Genomic DNA, 18,915 nt, shown 5'->3' with positions numbered 1-18,915 from the left:
TTAAGCACATCCTCTCATACTTCAATCAGAACTATGCAGAGCTAGGCATATACCACACATGTAAACCACAACAAAAGATTAAAGTAGCCTCCTGACTGCACAAAGAGCTTCTGTGTTTATGGGCTTTGGCTAAACAACATGGAAAAATCTGAATAATAATAATAACTTACATACACACGATTGCACCTTTTTAAAACACTATCACCTACATGACAATTCCCCCGTGCTCCATTATGCTTATTCCTTTTTACTTCATCCTTTATTTGCATTTTTCCACTTGTGTTTTTCTAGGCCCAAGACATGGAGATGATGACCTCGTTTGTTTGCAGCACCGTGTAAAGTGCTGCAGCACACACCGACAGAGACCTCCCTCACCTCACTCTCAGTGCGCTCATCTTTTTTCATGGTCTCCAAAACAGAAGAGGGCTTTTGTTCAGTTGAGGATGATGGGAATTAAATTCATTGACCTGATGTTGGTAAAAACTAAAAGATTTTAATGATCATTAAAATCAGCATAGCTGCCAGTTTTGGCACACCTGTCAGTCAAAGAAGCCATGCTCCTAATGTGAAGCTTCACCTGGATTAAAGTCTATAATGTATAAAAAAGCTCAGCCACAGGTTTTGGAGCCAGCCTCGATTGGTCATTAGAGGAACTGCCGCTTTCTGCAATTATCCATTGGCTTCTTTTTTGAATTTACTATTATGGGCAACATTGTCACACTCTGAGACCTTTTGTTGTGGTCCTGAGTCTGACAACTCAGTGTTTTGTGTTTCTTTATTTTCTGTTCTTGTTTATTCTGATTACGTTTTCCGTTAAGATTTGCCATTTGTTAGGTTTCTGTTCTGTGCCTGCCCTGGTCTCTGTCCATGATGTTATTATGTCTGCTCATGAGTCTGTGTCTGTTAAGTTCTGTGTCATAATCTGGATCTCTGTGTCTGTCATGTACTTCCTGTTTTACTTTGTAGGTCTGCGCCTTATGTCAGTGTGTTCAGCTTTGTGCTCTCCCTGCCTCGTCTGTGTAATCAGCGTCAGCCGTGTCTCCCAGCTGTTTCCTCTCAGTCCTGATCACCTCTTGTATTTAGTGTCTGTGTCTGCCCCTGCTCGTTGTTGCGTCGTCCCTCAAACGTCACTGTATTTTGTTTGCCAACTTGCCTGCCTGTTAGTTTTTCTTTCCCAGTTTAGCTAGTTTTCTCTTCTGTCTGCTACCCCACAATAAAGCCGCATGTCCAAAGACATGCAACTTGTGGGGATAGGTTAATTGGATAATCCAAATTGCCACTAGGTGTGAATGTGAGTGTGAATGGTTGTCTGTCCCTATGTGTTAGCCCTGCGACAGACTGGCGACCTGTCCAGGGTGTACCCTGCCTCTCGCCCTATGACAGCTGGGATAGGCTCCAGCGCCCCCCGCGACCCTGAAAAGGATAAGCGGAAGCGAATGGATGGATGGATAGATGTTTTGAGTTCACTCTGCCTCCGCGAGTCCAGCTTTTGGGTCCACCATTCCTGCCTACCTTCACACAGCCATGACACATTTCATATCTCCAGATTAATGATGGAAGTTTTAAATGGGACACTGTTTTCTCTTTTGCGCTTATGTGCTTGAACATCAGACTTAAAACTGTGATTGTGTCTGCCATTTTATCAAGAGAGGTATTCTTACTGGAGGTAATTCTTCTGTCAGGGTGGAGAAACAAAAAAGGGGGTTTGTGAGCAAGATAGCACAAGGACTATCAGCATACGTCTTAGAGAAGTGAAGTACAGGCAAAGGAAAAGATCGCTTTCTTTAATGAGTTGAAATCATTGTAGATATGGACGTATATGTCAAAACATAAACCCAATACTGATGAAATCAAACGGGTTGTCCTAAGTAATTATGTTTGGATGTGCCTTTTAGAGATTACTCAAATTTTTTTAGTCAAGAAAACTGGAAATTAATATTAAGAAAATTTTGGTTTAAACCTCAGAAAACTTAGATATAGGATTAGCACTGAAGGATGATCCTGGTCTCCAAGTAACTCATATTTCTAACAGGACAGATTCTAGATCCTTACAGAGAATTCCCTTTCTCCATTTATAAATGTCTTTGTGACTCTGTCTTCTGCTTGCCCTTGGCTTTGCATGTATTTGCATAAAATCATGTGCCTATAAGAGAGCTGTGTGTCTATAGGTGCTATATAGTGTGTATTTGCTTTCTTTTTTTCTTTTCCCTTTCAGACCAAGACACAAGAACATACCCTTTGGAACATCATGCTTCACCTGTACTTATGTACACCACACGACATCCAACACATCATCCAAAACCCAAGAGAAAAAGACAGAGTTGACTCAGTCTTTAAAAGACCTAAGTAGTTTTTAAGGGTCTGCAGGAAGTCCAAGTGGCTCTGTAATATCAGAGAAATAATGTTGTTACGCACTGCATGTCTGCTTCACCAGCTCTCTTTACTTGCAATGTCTTCCACGTCAGCAGGTTAAAATCTGAACATGCTGAACATTTCTGATCTGTACAGGTTGCTGGTGGAGTGACTCATCCATCACACAGCATTGGCATCTAGTTCAAAGCAGCCGACTGCATCTTCTTTTTTGTTCTGCTGTTTCAAATCTGACTCAGAGTTTCACACATGAATGCAAATGACTGGATGAAGTACAGTATCTGTGTTAAGGTGGATACAGAAATGGAATCACTGTATAGCTGCAGTGCTTTTGCTTCTATACAAAACCAAAATGTTAAAAAACAAAAATCTGATTTTCACTGTGTGGTGGGGCGTGGTTTGTGGTGTCATGCAGGGAAGGCGGACGCACCTGCGCGGCATCCGCAATTACGCCCGCTGACATAAATAAGGGGAATTAGGGTTTGTGGTGTTGTTGTTGTGGTAGTTTGCGAGCTGCCACCGCGTCAGTTAAAATGGCTCTGAAATCCAACATGTGAAATCGCCCTGCCTCATTCACGCCACACTCTGCATCTTAAAGTATATGGATAACTGTTTGTAGATGGAGGCACCAATATACTGCTATAAAAGCCTGCTCCTGTACTGGCATAAACTGACTGCAGAGGTTTGCTGCAACTGATATTGGGTGATAAGTCCAAGTCAGTGTGTCAGCTCTTCACAAAGGGGTCGCTTTGTGAAGAATTAATTGATTAGGTTGGGTACCAGGAAGGCTGCTTGAAAATCTTGTTTTGTGCACAGAGGTAATGTCACAAAACAGAAAAATATATTGAAAATTCTAAAACAGATTGTTTGATTATATGATAAGGAATACAAATTTCCCTACTTGGAACTAAATGGCCCATTTGTTTCTTCCCAGTGTTGCTCGTAGGGGGTCATCTGTTTGTTGTGGTTACTCTGTAATATTGTCTTTATCTTACAATATAAAACACCTTGAGGCAACTACTGTTGTGATTAGGCATTACAGAAATAAAACTGAATCAAACTGAATACGAAAATATGTGGATTTTAATCATATTGAATGCCAAACATTGCATTGTTCCTGTTCAGTGAAAAGGGGAAACAATGTGTTTTTAGCTAAACTTTGATGTCGCAATTACAAAGTTACTATTTTGAAAGAGAGGACAGCTATGAGGATACAATGCAGATGTTAAATGAAGTCATTCAACACAAGAATCCAGAGGTAATAAATAAAAATAAATAAATAGAAACATCACCAGCTCTCTTTGTGGGAATCAAATCAAAACTCTCATTTGGGTCGTACCTGTTGAGCATTCAGTTTTAGTTTGATGTTAGGCTGTATGTGGAATACGGGTTGGTATTTATGGGGAAATTATTCCACCGTTCCCAGCAGCAATCCTGCTAACAGACAAAATCAACCAAGTACATGGGCTCCTTGGTAAAGCTAATAATGCATAATTTGTCTTTTCTTATGTTACACTCAGTAGTTCTTATAAAAATCAGAGAATAAACAGCAATACATTGCTCAACTACTGCAAGCAGCACAATATAAATGTGACTTTGTGGAAACAGTGCACTGCTGTAAATAATTAGCTCAGGACAACACATAATCAAGCTGATACTCTGTTAAACAAGGTGATACTGAAAAGAACATTTACTAGGATACATCTTGAAGACGATGTAATAGCTGCTCTATCTGCTGCTTTGCAAATTGCAGGGTCTAATAAAGCCAGAGCTCAGATTCATCTGTTTCCTAATGGAACATATTACTTCAAAGCAGTCAATTGTACCCCCTGTCGCTTTGGCTTCATCACTTTCATTTACTGCCATTACAGTCCCAGACTCTGTCCTTCTCCTCCTGCGCACTCATCTTTTTTTCTTCCCTCATTTCTTACACACATGGTGACATCCGCGCTGACCACCTGGCTTCTTGTCTATTTCTAGCTTTGTCTGTTTCTCTACCTGTCTGTGCTTTCTAAACATGTTTCTCTCTCCCTTAGCCAATCTGACATTCAGTTCACCTGGTCACGATGTGTTCTCTATCGCACTACAACTCAGCAGCTCCTATTATGCTTTTCACAACCCTAAAGTAAAAGGCTAACACAGGTCTGCTCGTCTGTAAGAAGTGGGTGAACGTAAAATTGAATAATTCAGAGAGGAGAAGAGATGACAAAGTTCAACCTAACATTTTGACACTTGTTTTCTCTGCTTCATTTCAAGAGGCACTGCCGCTCTGACCAGACACAAAGCCCATTTATAAAGGGTCCTTTTCACTGGTAGTAGAAAGGTCACATGGTATTTAGATTGCTGATAGGTTGTGTCAGTCATCTGAAAATGTACTTTGGGATCTATATGTTGCTACTGGTGCTAAGAGATAAGGCAACAAAGACAAGCATCCATGTTTACAGGTGAAAAAACAAAGACAAAGTCAATAAAGATATCTTTTGTGTTGACTCACATCTTTCCATGAGGACTAAGACTAGGACTAGGTTAGTCCTAACTAACCAAGGCTAAGGTACCAAAGGTTTTGGTTAGATTTAGAAAAAATATGTTAGCAAGGCGACAGGTATCATAGAGGTACAACACATGACGTAGGACCAGTACTAAATGGCACCTTGCACCTCTGAGACACCAGCAGCTTTGAATAAACACCTTGGATATCATGTATCCATTTATGTATGTATGTTCCATATCTCCTCCTAAATGAGTGGACCAACCTTGATGAAACTTTGTATAGACATTGACTGGGTCAGTGTGAGTGTAAAAATCTACACTATATTGCCAAAAGTATTCACTCACCCATTCAAACCATTGAATCCAGTTGTGGAGTCTATCCCAGTTGTCTTAGAGCGAGAGGCAGGGTGAACCCTGGACAGGTCGCAAGCCTGTCACGGGGCTAACACATAACTGACAGACAGACAACTTGCTGCGAGACACTGCGCCAACATGCTGCATGCAGACTGCTTCTATAAATATTTGTGAAAAAACGGGTAGCTCTCAAGAGCTCTTTGAATTCTAGTGTCGTACCATGATAGGATGCCACCAGTACAAAAAGCGAGATCCAAAAAGACATTGATGAGCAAGTTTGGTGTGGAAGAACTTGACTGGCCTGCACAGAGTCCTGTACAACCTAACAGAGCATCTTTGCGATGAATGAAGACTGTGAAGAGTGCCAGGCCTCCTCATCCGGTTCTTATACACGTGAAGGCAGACAAGTGAATATGTTTTGCAATACAGTGTATATGGTGTATACAAATATTTACACAAATCCCATAGTTGTTAGTATTTGAACACTTAACAGTTCAGTTGTCTAATATATCATAGCCTTACAGCATCATGATCATGGTGTATGTAGGTATGTGTGTGTGTATGTGTGTATGCATAGTGTGGGGTTTGCAAACACCATTAATAATCCTTAACAAATACATAATATATACAAAAGTAGATGCACCAGTGTCATCAGACAGTAAGTGTAATTGTCACTTATCAGCTATGATCAAATATACTGCTCAAAAATTTAAGGGAACAGCTGAACACTTTTTAACCTTCTGGTGTGAATGTCATGTTTCTGAAACACAGTGTTTTGTGTTTTTAAGACTCCTAAATACTGGTTACTTACTCCTTAATCCCATAATAACGAGATTCTTAATTATCCTTAATTATGTTCAGTTCCATTCTTAGTTTACCGTTTACTTTTTCTACTTCATGTTTTTCTTTGTATTTATCTTGTGTTATCTCTTTATAGCTGCTTGGAATTATTGTTTATTTTTTATCTTTCTAGAGGTTTTTGAATCCTTGGTTCCTGGTTTTGCTTTATCCATAGTTGAGTTTATATTTCCTTGTTTGGTAGTTTCCACTTCCTTGTGTTCTTTTTAACTTGTCTAGCCTTTGTCCCTGTTTTACCTGTTGCGATTATGCCGTTTAATGTTAACCCTTGTCTTGTATGTTTAGTATTGAATTCTACTTTCCCCACTCTCATTTCCCCGATTTGTTTGCATTAAATGATAATTAATAAAATTATTACTTTTTGTACACATTACTCACATAAACATATATTATAACCTTACTGATGATTAGTAAATACAAAATATTATAAAGGTAGCATAGCTGATATGTTGTTAGCACTATCACGTAACAGCTAGTCTGGGTTTGAACCTACTGGCTGGGCCCTTTCTGTGTGAAGTTCAAATGCTCTAACCCTGCCTGCATGAGAGCCCCCCCACCGTCCAAAGACAAAACTTATTTCATCATTTTTAAACTGCCTAAAAATCTGAAAGTGAATTTCTTTCTGTCTCTTGGCCCTATGGTATACCGGCAACCTAACCAGAGTGCAGTCTGCCTCTCACCCTATGATAGCTGGAATAGGCTCAAGCACCCCCTCCCCGACCTTGAACCTTGGTCGATCACTGGCTGCTCCAGTCTGCATGCCAAAGTATCCTTGGACAAGATGCCAAATCCCGAGTTGCACCAGATGCGTTCATCGGAGTGTGAATGCTACATAGAAAGCACTTAGATGTAAAAAGAAGTGCTCATATGAATGGGTGAATGAGACATGCTGTATAAAGCGATTTGAGCACCCAAGTGGAGTAGAAAGTGCTATATAAGAACCAGTCTATTTACCATGTTTTAATTTGCCATTTATATTAATGCTTATCATAATGTGTTATCTAATTTGAGACCAAATTTTCAAAGTTTCCTTTGATTTTTCAAAATAGAAAAAGCCAATAAAGACTACAATACAACTACAATAACCATTATCAGTGAAATATTTTGCAGTTAGTGCATGCTGCCGAATAAAAAGAGAAATGCTATAAATAATCTTTCTTCTTTGTTGCATCCCAATGGACATGCCAGATCTCGGCTTATTTCTACCAAATGAATTTCAAAGCATTACTTTGTCCTTAAAGGGAAATTTTTATATTTCTATTTTAAAGGCTTTTAAAATAGAAATAAATAGGTCTTTATCTTTAATAGAGACATATCTAAGATATACTGAACAAGGTCTAGAAGGGCTGAAAAACTGCACAGGGGCAACTTTAATAGCGGCACGACGTGGCTTTTGTTTATTTTTTCATACGATGAAACACACGATTTATATACTGGTATATAGATTATATATCGAGTATTTAAGGAATCCTGTTTAAACCACTGCATACTTTGCTTTCATAAGATACTGCGTCCTCTTCTTATCTGCTGCCTAAGTAAACTGCTCTGGTTTGGGGGGGGGGTTAAACAAACAGCTGCTGTAAATAATATATGACTGTTTGGGTATCTATTGATTGAGACTCACCCACAGCCTTTTAAAATACAGCATACTGCAGCCAGATACCTTATGTGTGTAATAGTGAGTTTCAGAGAGTGCAGGGACTTTATTTTAGCATGCCCATTAATTTTTAAGAAAACCAAAACCACCTGAAGATCCTATGATTTCAGCTCTGAGACCTTCTGCTGTCTGAACTGTGCGACTCATCCATCTGTCAAAAACATTATTCAGTAACAGAGCCAAGTTCTCTCATCATTGATTATCAACTTCATAATCTGACTGCAGGCACAGCGTGAGTGGAAAAAGGAGACTGTTAAATTCAGAAATAATGAAATGAGCTCTTGACGGAGATGTGCTTACTTTACCGAGAGCTCTCGAGGTTATAAATGAGCTCAAGAGCAAACTTAATTGATACTTTCATTATTTCTCTTCTCCTTATGCTCCACGGAGCTGACAAAGCAAGTGTAGTATGACTGTGTTTTACTATTGTATTTATACAGGCAGCACAATGTGAAGAGAAACAAACAGCTTCCAAAGGTTTTACCATACATTGTAAATCTGTTTTCATTGTCACCTGAAGCCTTTGCCCTTGTCCCACCGTCTTACACAAAGTGTCTGCTGGTGCCAGTGCCTTGACATGCGGGTCACTGCAATATTGGTCATGAGAAAACAATCCCATTTTACATGTCTTACAATGCTGGAGGGCTACAAGGTGCAGGATTTTTTCTATATTTGTTTGGTTTAGTTTTTTGTTGTTTTACCCAGTACATAGGTTTCTTTTGCAGTAGGCTATTCAACCATCCAGCATATTTTTCAAAAAATCTGAAACATCAGATGATCATTGTACATGTTATGCTATTGTCCTGCACTTTGGTTCACTTTTCTGCACTCCATCTTTACTTTCACTTTTAATTTATTTTAACTTCTACCCACTGGTTAGGTTCCCACACTAAAAACTAGCTCTTAGTTTTAGAAAACGAGTGTGGTTTCTGTTAAATCATCTGTAACCCTTTGAGCTGGAAAATAAATAGTTAGGACAGACGTATGATGTGTTGCCACTAAAGCACATTTCCTGCGTAAGCGAGATACGTCAGCGGTTTTGACAAAACTGCACTATTTCTCTCCCTGAAATGAAAATGGCCTTCTACATAATACTGTTAGTATTTGGGATATGTCTTCTTTAACCCAGATATCCCTTACAGTTTTGTATTTTGATTATATCTGCAGCTATTCATGCCGGTACTCAGACCACATTCATCACCCACCCATCGACCCCCATCTGATATCTGCTTATTTTGTTTCCATTTCCGGTGCCTTTCTGCCTTTTTCACCTCTAATAACAAGATGCATATTACAGCACAATTACACTACATTCAGGAACAAAAAATTTACTTGTTGAATTCTTTTGATTTTTGATTTTCATGTGTGCTGCTGATCAAAATCGGATAAAACTTAACACTTCATTTAACGTACTGCTAACTCTGATTACCATTTCTGTTAATCACTTCTCACTTGTATAGCATTACAGTACATTAACAGTTTATCAGTTAAAATAGACTTATATTTAGATCCATGATCACTTTAAGCGGCCAATTATTAAGAATTATTAAGAATTCCTTGGCAGGTGACTGATCAACATGTCTAAAAACTAGACATGTTGATCAGTCACCTGCCATAAAAAACCCATCCTGGATATTAAAGACTCCTGTAAAAGAATCCTTGATCTAAAAGTAAAAAGTTTCAAATGATTTCTTATCCAATTTATTATAGAGTTGAAATATTTCTATCCATTGTAAAAAGTCCCATTTCAGATTTTTTACTGGAAGGCAAATTCTGGAAAAAAAAAAGATATTAACAAAATCAAATTAAAATAAGATAAGATAAGATAAGATAAGATAAGATAAGATAAGATAACCTTTATTAGTCCCACACGTGGGAAATTACATTTCCTTTATTCTTTAACCAGATAAAATGTGCCAGAATAAAAATATACCACTCTGCCAGCTTCGTGGACTGGTGGAGGACATTTTTAGAATGACTGCTTTAGCAAACGTAGCAATAAAATCCTATGAACACCTCACTACACATAAAACTTGTATTAAAATATCAATAATAAAAGTAATTTTTCTGGAGTAAAAACATTCAATCATGTATGTTAGCCAAGCTGGTTAATAAGAGAAAACGTATTTGTTACGAAGCTAAATGGGTGCTTGGTTTTTTGCTAATGCTACCTCAAGCACAGCTCACAACTGATCTCAGACCAGTTAAAGTAGAGACTGTAGCCCAGGTGATAGAGCAGGTCACATACTAACCAGAAGGTTGGTGGTTCAATCCCAGTCTACTCCAGTCTGCATGCCAAGTAAGGGCAAGATGCTAACCCCATGTTGCTCTCTGGTGCATCCATATGTGGATGTCAGTTATTGTTAGTTTGCAGAAGCACTTTGTGCAAACGGGCAAATGTACAACTTGTGTAAAGCGCTTTGAGTGCTCACGATAGAGTAGAAAAGCGCTATATAAGAACCCGCAGCTTGCCTGTCACGCTAATCTTGCATCATTTCCTGTCATACAACGCAGATGAGCAAAACCAGCTGCAAGCTGCTGGCTTCTCAGCTTGACAAGCTCCAGCCTTTATTAACGGGACATTCCCCTGTCAGTGCATAGCCCATGCAGCTGCTTTATTTCTGTGTTCAGAGACAATAGCCAACTGCGTCGAGATGGTAGTAATTTAAAAGATGTATATAAGTAGGACTGTGAGAAGCTTTATGAGGGAACAGTTTGACATGAAAGGAGAGAGTCTGCTTTACTTTGGTACATTTGAACTATTTTTAGATTTCCCTAGACAAGCACTTCTTGACTTGTTTGCTGTGAATATAATAATTTCGTATGTATTTAATGTGAATCACAACACCCCTCTTAAAAGAAACACTTTGCAAACTCCCTTTATAGGTGAAGAGACTTGTGGAAAAATTAGGGTCAGAGATTTGCCATCAAGATCTACTTATTGACGTAAGCACACAGCTAGATTTCATTGTAAATGTTAGTTTGCTATGGCCCCAGTCACACAGGCCTGTAATCAGTAGGGAAAAAATTGTATTCTGCAACCAGCTGCTGAAGGTTGCTGGCAGTTGCAATAAAATTGATTGCTAAAGCCTCCCACAGGCCTAGAGACCAATCAGTAACCCCTGGTAACCACCCACTAGGAAGAAGTGTGTATTTTGTATTACCTGACCGATTGTTGAATGCTTGCACGAGGTTGCTTGGTGTCCCCATGTGAAACTGGTTGCAAACAGGCAGATGTTGCAAACAGGCAGATGTTGCTGCACCGAAAACTTCCTTGTAATTGCAGATTGTCACAGACGGCCATAGTCTGTATGGAAGACTGCAAACACTTACCAGCGACTTGCTAAGTGGTAGTAAAACTGTGAAGAGGGCTCCTCTGTGATAAGTTAGGCAGTGCTCGCAAACAAGTTGTCATCTTCCATGCAAACTAAGGATGACTGTGACACTCTGATCCCAACCAAAGCAATCGCAAGAAGGTTTTTGGTGTAGCATTGAGATATGGCAGATTTCACTCAGCGATACTTACCAACCACTTGCCAACCAATGGAAAAATACATATTTTCCCCTAGCAACCAGAGGTCACCAGGGTGTCACCAAGTTGTCTTACACACTCTGCAGTAACTGCGTAGTCTGAAGTTTGACAGGCTAGTGTTGTCTCAAACACTTTCAGAAGTGATGACTGTAATATCTGAATATTAAAGTCAACTGCATGCCAAACCTTGGACCAAAAATGACACAAAATTCTTCTAGAGTGAAGATAACAGCTTAACGAAAATAAAAAGCAAACAGCACAACACATTAGTTAATTAATTACATGAATGCCTGGTAAATATGTTTAAATATTAGCAAGTTAACAGATATAACAACTATTAGCTAGTTCATACTGGTTGAAAATTGGTGCAGGTTTCTTTTTAGCATCCAAGTACATGTATTACACAGCATTTAGCACAAGTGCAGAAGTATGACATTTGAGACGCACCCATCTGAAACACATTAGCACATTCCAGTTATTTACATCCGCTTTAGCTCAAATTACCACTGTGCCTAAACACAGCCTCGTGGAGCTTGCAGCATTAATGTAGATTTTCAGTCTTTTTATTTGGTGTAGAATATAATGAGTGCAGCTTGCTAATACCATAAAGTGACAAAGGCTAGGCTACTCATTATTAGGACTATCATTACATCTATTCCTGCCTGACAAAAGACCAGGAAGGGGGTGGGGGTTAAGCACAAAAAGCCACAGGGGAAACACACACGAAACACAATCACGCTTCACCATTAATCTGTTTTGTCAAACATAAGCGGGCACACAGATACACAAACACGGGCACGGTGAAGTTTTCCTGCCTGTAGGTTTGAGGATATGTGCACTTGGTTTCTCACTTACACGTATGCACATGGACCTACCTGTAAAAAATATGATGTGAAAAACAAAAGGGGAAGGTGGGAGGCAACTAATGAAGGAGGAGAAACAGAAGCGAGGGGTGATGGGTGGAGAAGAGAGGACTGTCAGATAATTTGACACTTATCTCAGCTGTTAGAGTGAGAAAGTGAGAAAATATACCTCATTTCTGTGTGACTGGAGCAAACAGGTTTTGCTGCAAAGACAGTATTGTGTGCATAACATGTTCAACATAATAATTCTATATATTCTATCTTCTAAACTAAAATATGATACAAGAAGATTTTGTCAGCAGCCCAAGTGACACTTTTATTGATTTAAAACTTTCAAATCCATGCTGACATTAGTGCAAAATTTGTAAAGTCTTGATTTGCAACTTATTTTATTTGGTTCTATCTGGGAAACACAGCAAGTGCACCTTGTTTTTAAAATAATATAGAAATTCTACTCTTGACAGTATGATAGTTTGTCCTTCTTCATGCACGTAATCTCCTTTTGGATTTTTGAATGAAGTATGAGTAAGGATGTTAGCATGGCTCCTGGCAGTTTATGCAGAGTGCCAGACCAGGAAGTCCATGTGATGAGCACAGCTCTTGGCCTAACCTGATTAAGACCAAGCCAAGACCCACTCAATTAATAGGACCAATTGACTCAGTCCCACACAGCTGCCGTCTTTTCTAGGGAGCACTGCAGCAAATGAACATTGATTGAACCGAGCACGAGGTTTATGCTGAGGACTAATTCCTTCCATATTCTTCCTCACCACTTTCCCCCAGAATGATTTCTCTATATTAAAAATTCCAAAAAATCTCAATGATAACGATTGCAAGAATCCATGAATGACAAAATGAAAAAACAAACATTAAATCACAGATCATTTGACAAATGTGTTTAAAACGTGTGACTCTGTATGTTCTTTCCGTCATGCTGTTTGAGAGCTGTTGGCTACAGCATTCACCACGACAGTGGTCTATAAATAATAACCTTCCTCCAAGTGTATGATTCAGAAGCTTTGATGTCTGCAGTGGGATGCAGCACCTCGAGCCCATATGTGTGTGACATCATGTCTGTTCTTATATCTAGATGGAATCTGTCTCTTTAATTGTTTGAACTCCTTCATCTACTGCCAGCAGACGAGAACATCAGCAACACATCTTCAGTGTCAAATGCACAAAAATTACCTAAAGTATACAAAATCTTGTTGTTTTACACTTTGGATGAAGTAGCTCAATTTTGTTATGTGAGGCTAATCAGTAAAATATTTCAGATAGAAATGAATGGAACAACTGTCTTGAGTGAAGATTGGGCCTGCAAGTTTTTTTTATTTGCTGTTTTCAATTAACTGTAAGAAAAATTTTGAGAAGTGTTTTTTTTTTTAAGCAAGTTGAAATCTTCAAATTAGAGGGTTTTTTTTAAAAAAAACCCTCTAATAGCAAACCTTGGGTTGATCCCAATGAGTTTGATGAATAACTAGATCAATTTAACTGATTATTGAAAAAGTGGACAATTAATCCTCTGTCAAGAGACCAGTCAGTAAACTGACTAACTGTTGCAGACCTGTTGCAAAGGCCGGTTTTATTAAGCAGTCAGCTGTAATGTGACGGATGCATTAAATACAGTTCTTGTTCACGTACTGTAGCAAAGGTTGGAGTACATTTAAGGCAAAGAAGGTAACGACTCACATCTCAAAGCTTCCTATTTAAATCGATTTACGTTTCTTGATTGTTTAAACAATCACATATCTGCTTCTGGAACCTGTCAGAAGCAGATTGGCATATTAAAATACTTTGCTTCATCTAGCCAAGCTGATAAGAGCACCTGCTTAAAAAAGTGGGTCCCAAAAATGAAGTAAATCCGGCCCTGCTTGTGTCATACATCATGTTACATTAAAATGCGCAGCAGATTTAGATTTTAAAACTGCAGTCATTCCTTTTATTGGTTTGGGCATTCTCCTATTGTAACATATGCAAATTTTCTATCGGCAATGTAGAAGAGCCCTGTCGATGAAATGACTGATTATTATGGGCCTAGTGCAGCACTGATCTTATTAAGCGTTCAGCCATGAGACGATAATCTGCAAGCAATACATTTCTTTCAACCAAGTCAAAGCAGGTAATTGGCCAAACCCAAGGTGTCCAAAAAACAAGGGTTGTCCAGAGCATTTGGCTCTATACATGCTGCTTCCTCACAAAACTGTTTACCTACCAGCCTTTGTTATGCCCAATGTCACAATACATTAAAATTATTCCACTTGTGCAAATTTAAAAATTGTGGCAAAGAGGTTTTTGTGTTGTCAGTGAGGCCAGTATGGATTGGCTATGTACACTTTCCGTTCTCTCCAGGGTGTGTCTTCAACAGCCTTTCCTGCTCTGAACTGAAGGGACTACTGGAAGTGCATTAGTGGCTTTGCCACATTTGGCACGGAGTCTGCTAAAACAGTGGTGCAGCCGCACAAAGCAAACAGTCTTGAACAACAGAAAATAAAGTGCTTTCAGATATCACTCTAGCAGGGATGAATGGCATTTACAAGTAATTGTTATTGCCATTTAATTCAGCTCCCAACAAAATGGCTTTTCACAGAAACACATCAACACACCAGTATTCACTCAGACACAAAGCTTCCATCACCTCTACAGAGAGACGCTTGGGTGGCCTTCTCCCATTCGCACCAGTGTCGGTTTTAATGAGGAGCTAATGCCATACCGTTTAAAAAAAACACATATCTGCACCTGTGTCACAGCCAGAACCCAAATGGATTTATATTTAGACGTCTGAAATGTCTCCCTCTTCCACAGGAGTAGCGACACACACTCTCCCATCCTGCCCTCCCTGCCTCCCACAAGCTCCTCTGACAGGCAGAAAGGCCACAATGAATTCTTGACATCCATTCGTGTTAATTACAATGGCTTCACCAGTACGACTGGAAATGTGTAATTATCAGCACCTCGGCAAGTGGAAGGCCTGTGTTTTAGCCGCTCACAGGGAAACAGTTCCACTTAGACTATTTCTTCTTTAGACAACGAGGGCGTGAGCGGAGTCCTTAAAATTTCGGTGTCAGCCAATGTGTGGCCTGCGTGTGCTCTAAGTGTTTCCTATGAATAATGTGGAGCTACACGATACAGCGCTAGGAGACTTTGTAACCTTTCTTCTCACACTTCATGAAGACTCGTGTATACTTTAAAGTGAGAGATTTTAAATGTCCAAACAGGAGAGGAAGGGAGAGGAGTTAGAAAAACCTTGATTGAGATCAGGATCTGCCTTTGAGCTTCTTGCTCCCTGCCTGGTCCCATAATCTTTTCTATCCCGCTGTCACACATAACTGGTTTATTGAAGTCACTGGCTCACCACCGCTCACAGTCTCACATAAACTCCAATCACCCTGAATAATTGATGCAAAAAACTAAAACAAAACAAAAAAAGGGAGAACTGAACACCCCAAACACGATATAATCTCTCACCCGCCTACCTACCCAGCATGGGCCCAAACACACACGGGCTGCTCATTGCATCTGTTCACAAGACACTCTTGCCAAAGACAGAAAAAAATAACTGGCCTGTGCATCCTGCCTCCTCTCTCTCCCCGGCATCTCTATTGTGCTTGAACAGAATAGAGTGCTATGACAGAGATCAAACTAAGGCAGGACTCCCGTGTGCTCATCCTGGGTGTGAAGTGCAAACGCTCTGGGGAACCTTTCTGCTAAAACTGCATCACTAAAACATGCAGATGACACAGAGTTAAGCTTGGACACAGTGTCCACAATAGAAAAAACTACAGCACGAAATAAAACTGAATTAAACTAATCCCACTTCATTTCTTAGAAGCAAAGAGTATAAGACTAAAACTGTTATTATGGAACTTAAAGCCATCACGCAAATTTTCCATCAGTGGCTCTGAGAAAACGTTTTCCTAGAGCACGTCACTATTTAGACGGATACATGTGGCGGAGAGAAGCGCACATATTTGTTTTTACTTTTAAAGTTGCATACGTGGAAAATACTCCTAAATGTATATCAGTCACATAAAGATTAATATTGCACCGTTGTTTTCTATCAAGAACACGGTTTAACTGCGTGTAATAGCCACGAGATAATGAGCTCATCAGAGAGCTCCTGCTTGTTACTCACGGGTGCCATCGAAGCGGGTGGCTATGGTGTCCAGGAAGGTGTTTTGCGGGGCCAGTAGCCCTCTCATTACTGGCATCCTGCTCCGGGTAGACTGGGTCCTCCTGCCTCTGCGCCCTGGGGCAGCGCTTGACTCCTGCTCAGACCCGAAACTCGGCAGGAAGCGAGAGGTGCCCGGTGCGCATCCCAGCCCCTGGAGAAGCGCACCGATTCGAGATACGCGCGGTGGCTCCACCTTGGCACCGCGGGGGTTGTGACCATAATCAACTCAGCACAGAGCGAGTCTTAACCGTGGGATGCACCTGTGCACCTCCCAACGGGGGTGAAACAACCAAACAAATAAAAACGCCAGTGTGCGCGCGCGCTGTTACGAGACAAGGATGGATGCAAGTTTTGGTGCTGATGGTGAGTGGAGGTAATCTTATAGCTGCAAGCTCCTCCTCAACTCTCTCTCTCTCCCTCTCTGCGTTGTTATCTTGCCACAACTGAGAGCAGATGCCGAGTCACATGACGCCTTTCGGGTCCTTGCCAAGCCGTGGTCCTGTTTCAAAGTGGAGGTGGGAAACAAAAAAGAGACTGGTTTGGAAGCCAGTGGCCTTTTCCTCGATATGATCTGTAAAATCCAATTAAACGCAGCTACCTGTTGGGTGGGGGAGAAACGCTCCGTTTGCTGTTTGCTGGAAGCGAGCCCTGCGGAGGCTGTGTAAGTGCTGGAGGCTGGATTACACAAAAGGCATCTTTGCGCATCTTACAGTGTCTTTATGAATCCGGTTCCTAAAGTTAGAAATGAACACGGAAAGACCTGCACATTGTATTTCTGGCTTTAACGTTTCATAAGGGTGCTATCAATCAGGATACAAGATAACTGGACTGTTCCGCTCGCTCTTGGGTTTCCTCAGACCGCATGGATGCGTGCAGTTGAATACAGCGGAAGGAAGCTCAGATCTCGTATTAAAGTCTGCTTCCGCCATCTCCTGGTGGAACAGCGCAAGTTAACCGGATAGTATCTTGTCTGAATTACTGTAGTACAAATTTTATTATCTGAAACCAAATTCTGTATCCTAAGTCCTTTTGTTGAATCTGTCACTTTTCTTGGAAAAGCATAATCAGTCTTAACCTTGTTAACCCGATTTCGTTTGTAGTTTTTCAGAATTCCTAAGAAACATTTCTCGAAACATACCTGACTTGCGTAAACACAGAGGTCATCTTACATATGGTTTGCCCCTCAGGGGGACAAAGGACCTCAGGAGTGAGAAGAGATGAACCCGGCCACACTGGGCTACAGGGTGTTTGTGAGGTCATTATTCTAATGACCTCATCAGGGGGAATTGTAAAATTATGATATTATTTTATGCCATGTTATACCCCTAATTAAAGATTGTGAATTATTATGTAGTTTTAGTTTGCATTATTCTCCTGAATTAGAAGAAGCTGATAACTATTGCATTAGTTAAACTGATTTGCATTACATTAAATTGCTGACTTGTTGTGAATGAATGATATTGTTTTATGATGCATTATATTGCTGAGTTATAAGAAATACTGTTCGCAGAAGGTTATTGTCTAATTTGTCTGAGTAGAAGAGAACAGAACATACTGGAGTTTTCTGCCCCATTTCAGCAGGAGCAGATAAACAGGGAGCCAAGGTCGTAGCTTAGGCGCTGTGTGAGAGAGAGCATGTGAATGTTTAGGCTTTTTATGATAAGGTGGAGGCACCAGAGGTTATAAAAGTTTGAGCAATGCTCCACCATTTTGAGATTTTGAGGCTGTCTGCATCAGTGTCCATCTCCCACGTGTGTGATCATTAAATCATCGTTTGACTCAACCCGGCCGGACCAGTGTTGTTATTGTGGTTTTTCTCTTGTCTCCATCCCCAATATTTTGAACCTTAACACTCTCAAATCTCAAGTTTCACAAAACGTCTGAGGGGGAAAAGGGAGGGTTTCCTTTTTGGTCGAGAACTCTGAGGAAAAAGTCAGAATTCTGACTTTTATCTCTTTCAGAATTCATCTCAGAAAAAACAAAACGCACCCTCACTTTTCCCCCCAGTGGCCCAAATCATGTTTCATGTGCCTCACTAACACATCACGATAAGATAGAATCAGATCAGTTCTTACATTAAAACATGTTTCCTGCACATTGAAAAAAGCCACATTAGGTGGTTCGAGCATCTGGTTCGTCAAGGTGAGGTCTTTCAGCTGTGTCCAGAGCAGGTGGACCAGGACACGCTGACTTGGGAATGCCGAGGTGTCCCCGTGGCCTTGATAAGTGGCAGGAAAATGATGGATAGAGTACAGTATTTGAAGTTTTAGCATTTCACGTTTATTACTTACAATATAAAATATAAATAAAACACAATATAAAACTAATAAATATGCCGTGTAACATTTTACCTCTTGCTGTTCATGGTAAAATTAATATAAGTAATAATTTCCTTTTGGAACATGACAATGCTGACCATGTGCTATCTAGGACAGATATCTCTCTCCCAGACACCTCCAGATTCAAAAAATGATCAGAGAGACTCGTGCAGTATTATTCAACCACTAATGTTTCCTGTGAAGATGGAACCAAATGTTTTTGTTGTTCTTGTTTTCCACATTTCCTTGACCGAGGTGTGTCTGTCACATTTTTGGTTTGGTTTCTCTGTTTCTCTGCTCTC

At 40.1% G+C, this 18,915-nt stretch overlaps 1 protein-coding gene across 1 annotated transcript in view; it reads right to left on the bottom strand.

Annotated features, from left to right (window-relative positions):
• Positions 1 to 16,520, bottom strand: part of kcnh3 (potassium voltage-gated channel, subfamily H (eag-related), member 3) — a 179,397-nt gene extending 162,877 nt beyond the window's left edge. Inside the window, exon 1 of the mRNA XM_082507612.1 lies at positions 16,257 to 16,520. Coding sequence (XP_082363738.1) covers positions 16,257 to 16,332 — 76 coding nt within the window. The 5' untranslated portion in view covers positions 16,333 to 16,520. The remainder of the gene's footprint in view (positions 1 to 16,256) is intronic.
• Positions 16,521 to 18,915: the final 2,395 nt, after the last annotated feature.

This window comes from Aulonocara stuartgranti (assembly GCF_965226115.1).
Source record: "Aulonocara stuartgranti genome assembly, chromosome: 16".
Taxonomy (NCBI): Eukaryota; Metazoa; Chordata; class Actinopteri; order Cichliformes; family Cichlidae; genus Aulonocara; species Aulonocara stuartgranti.
The sequence above is the reverse complement of the archived record's forward strand: the minus strand, read 5'-3'. Positions and strand labels throughout refer to the sequence as shown.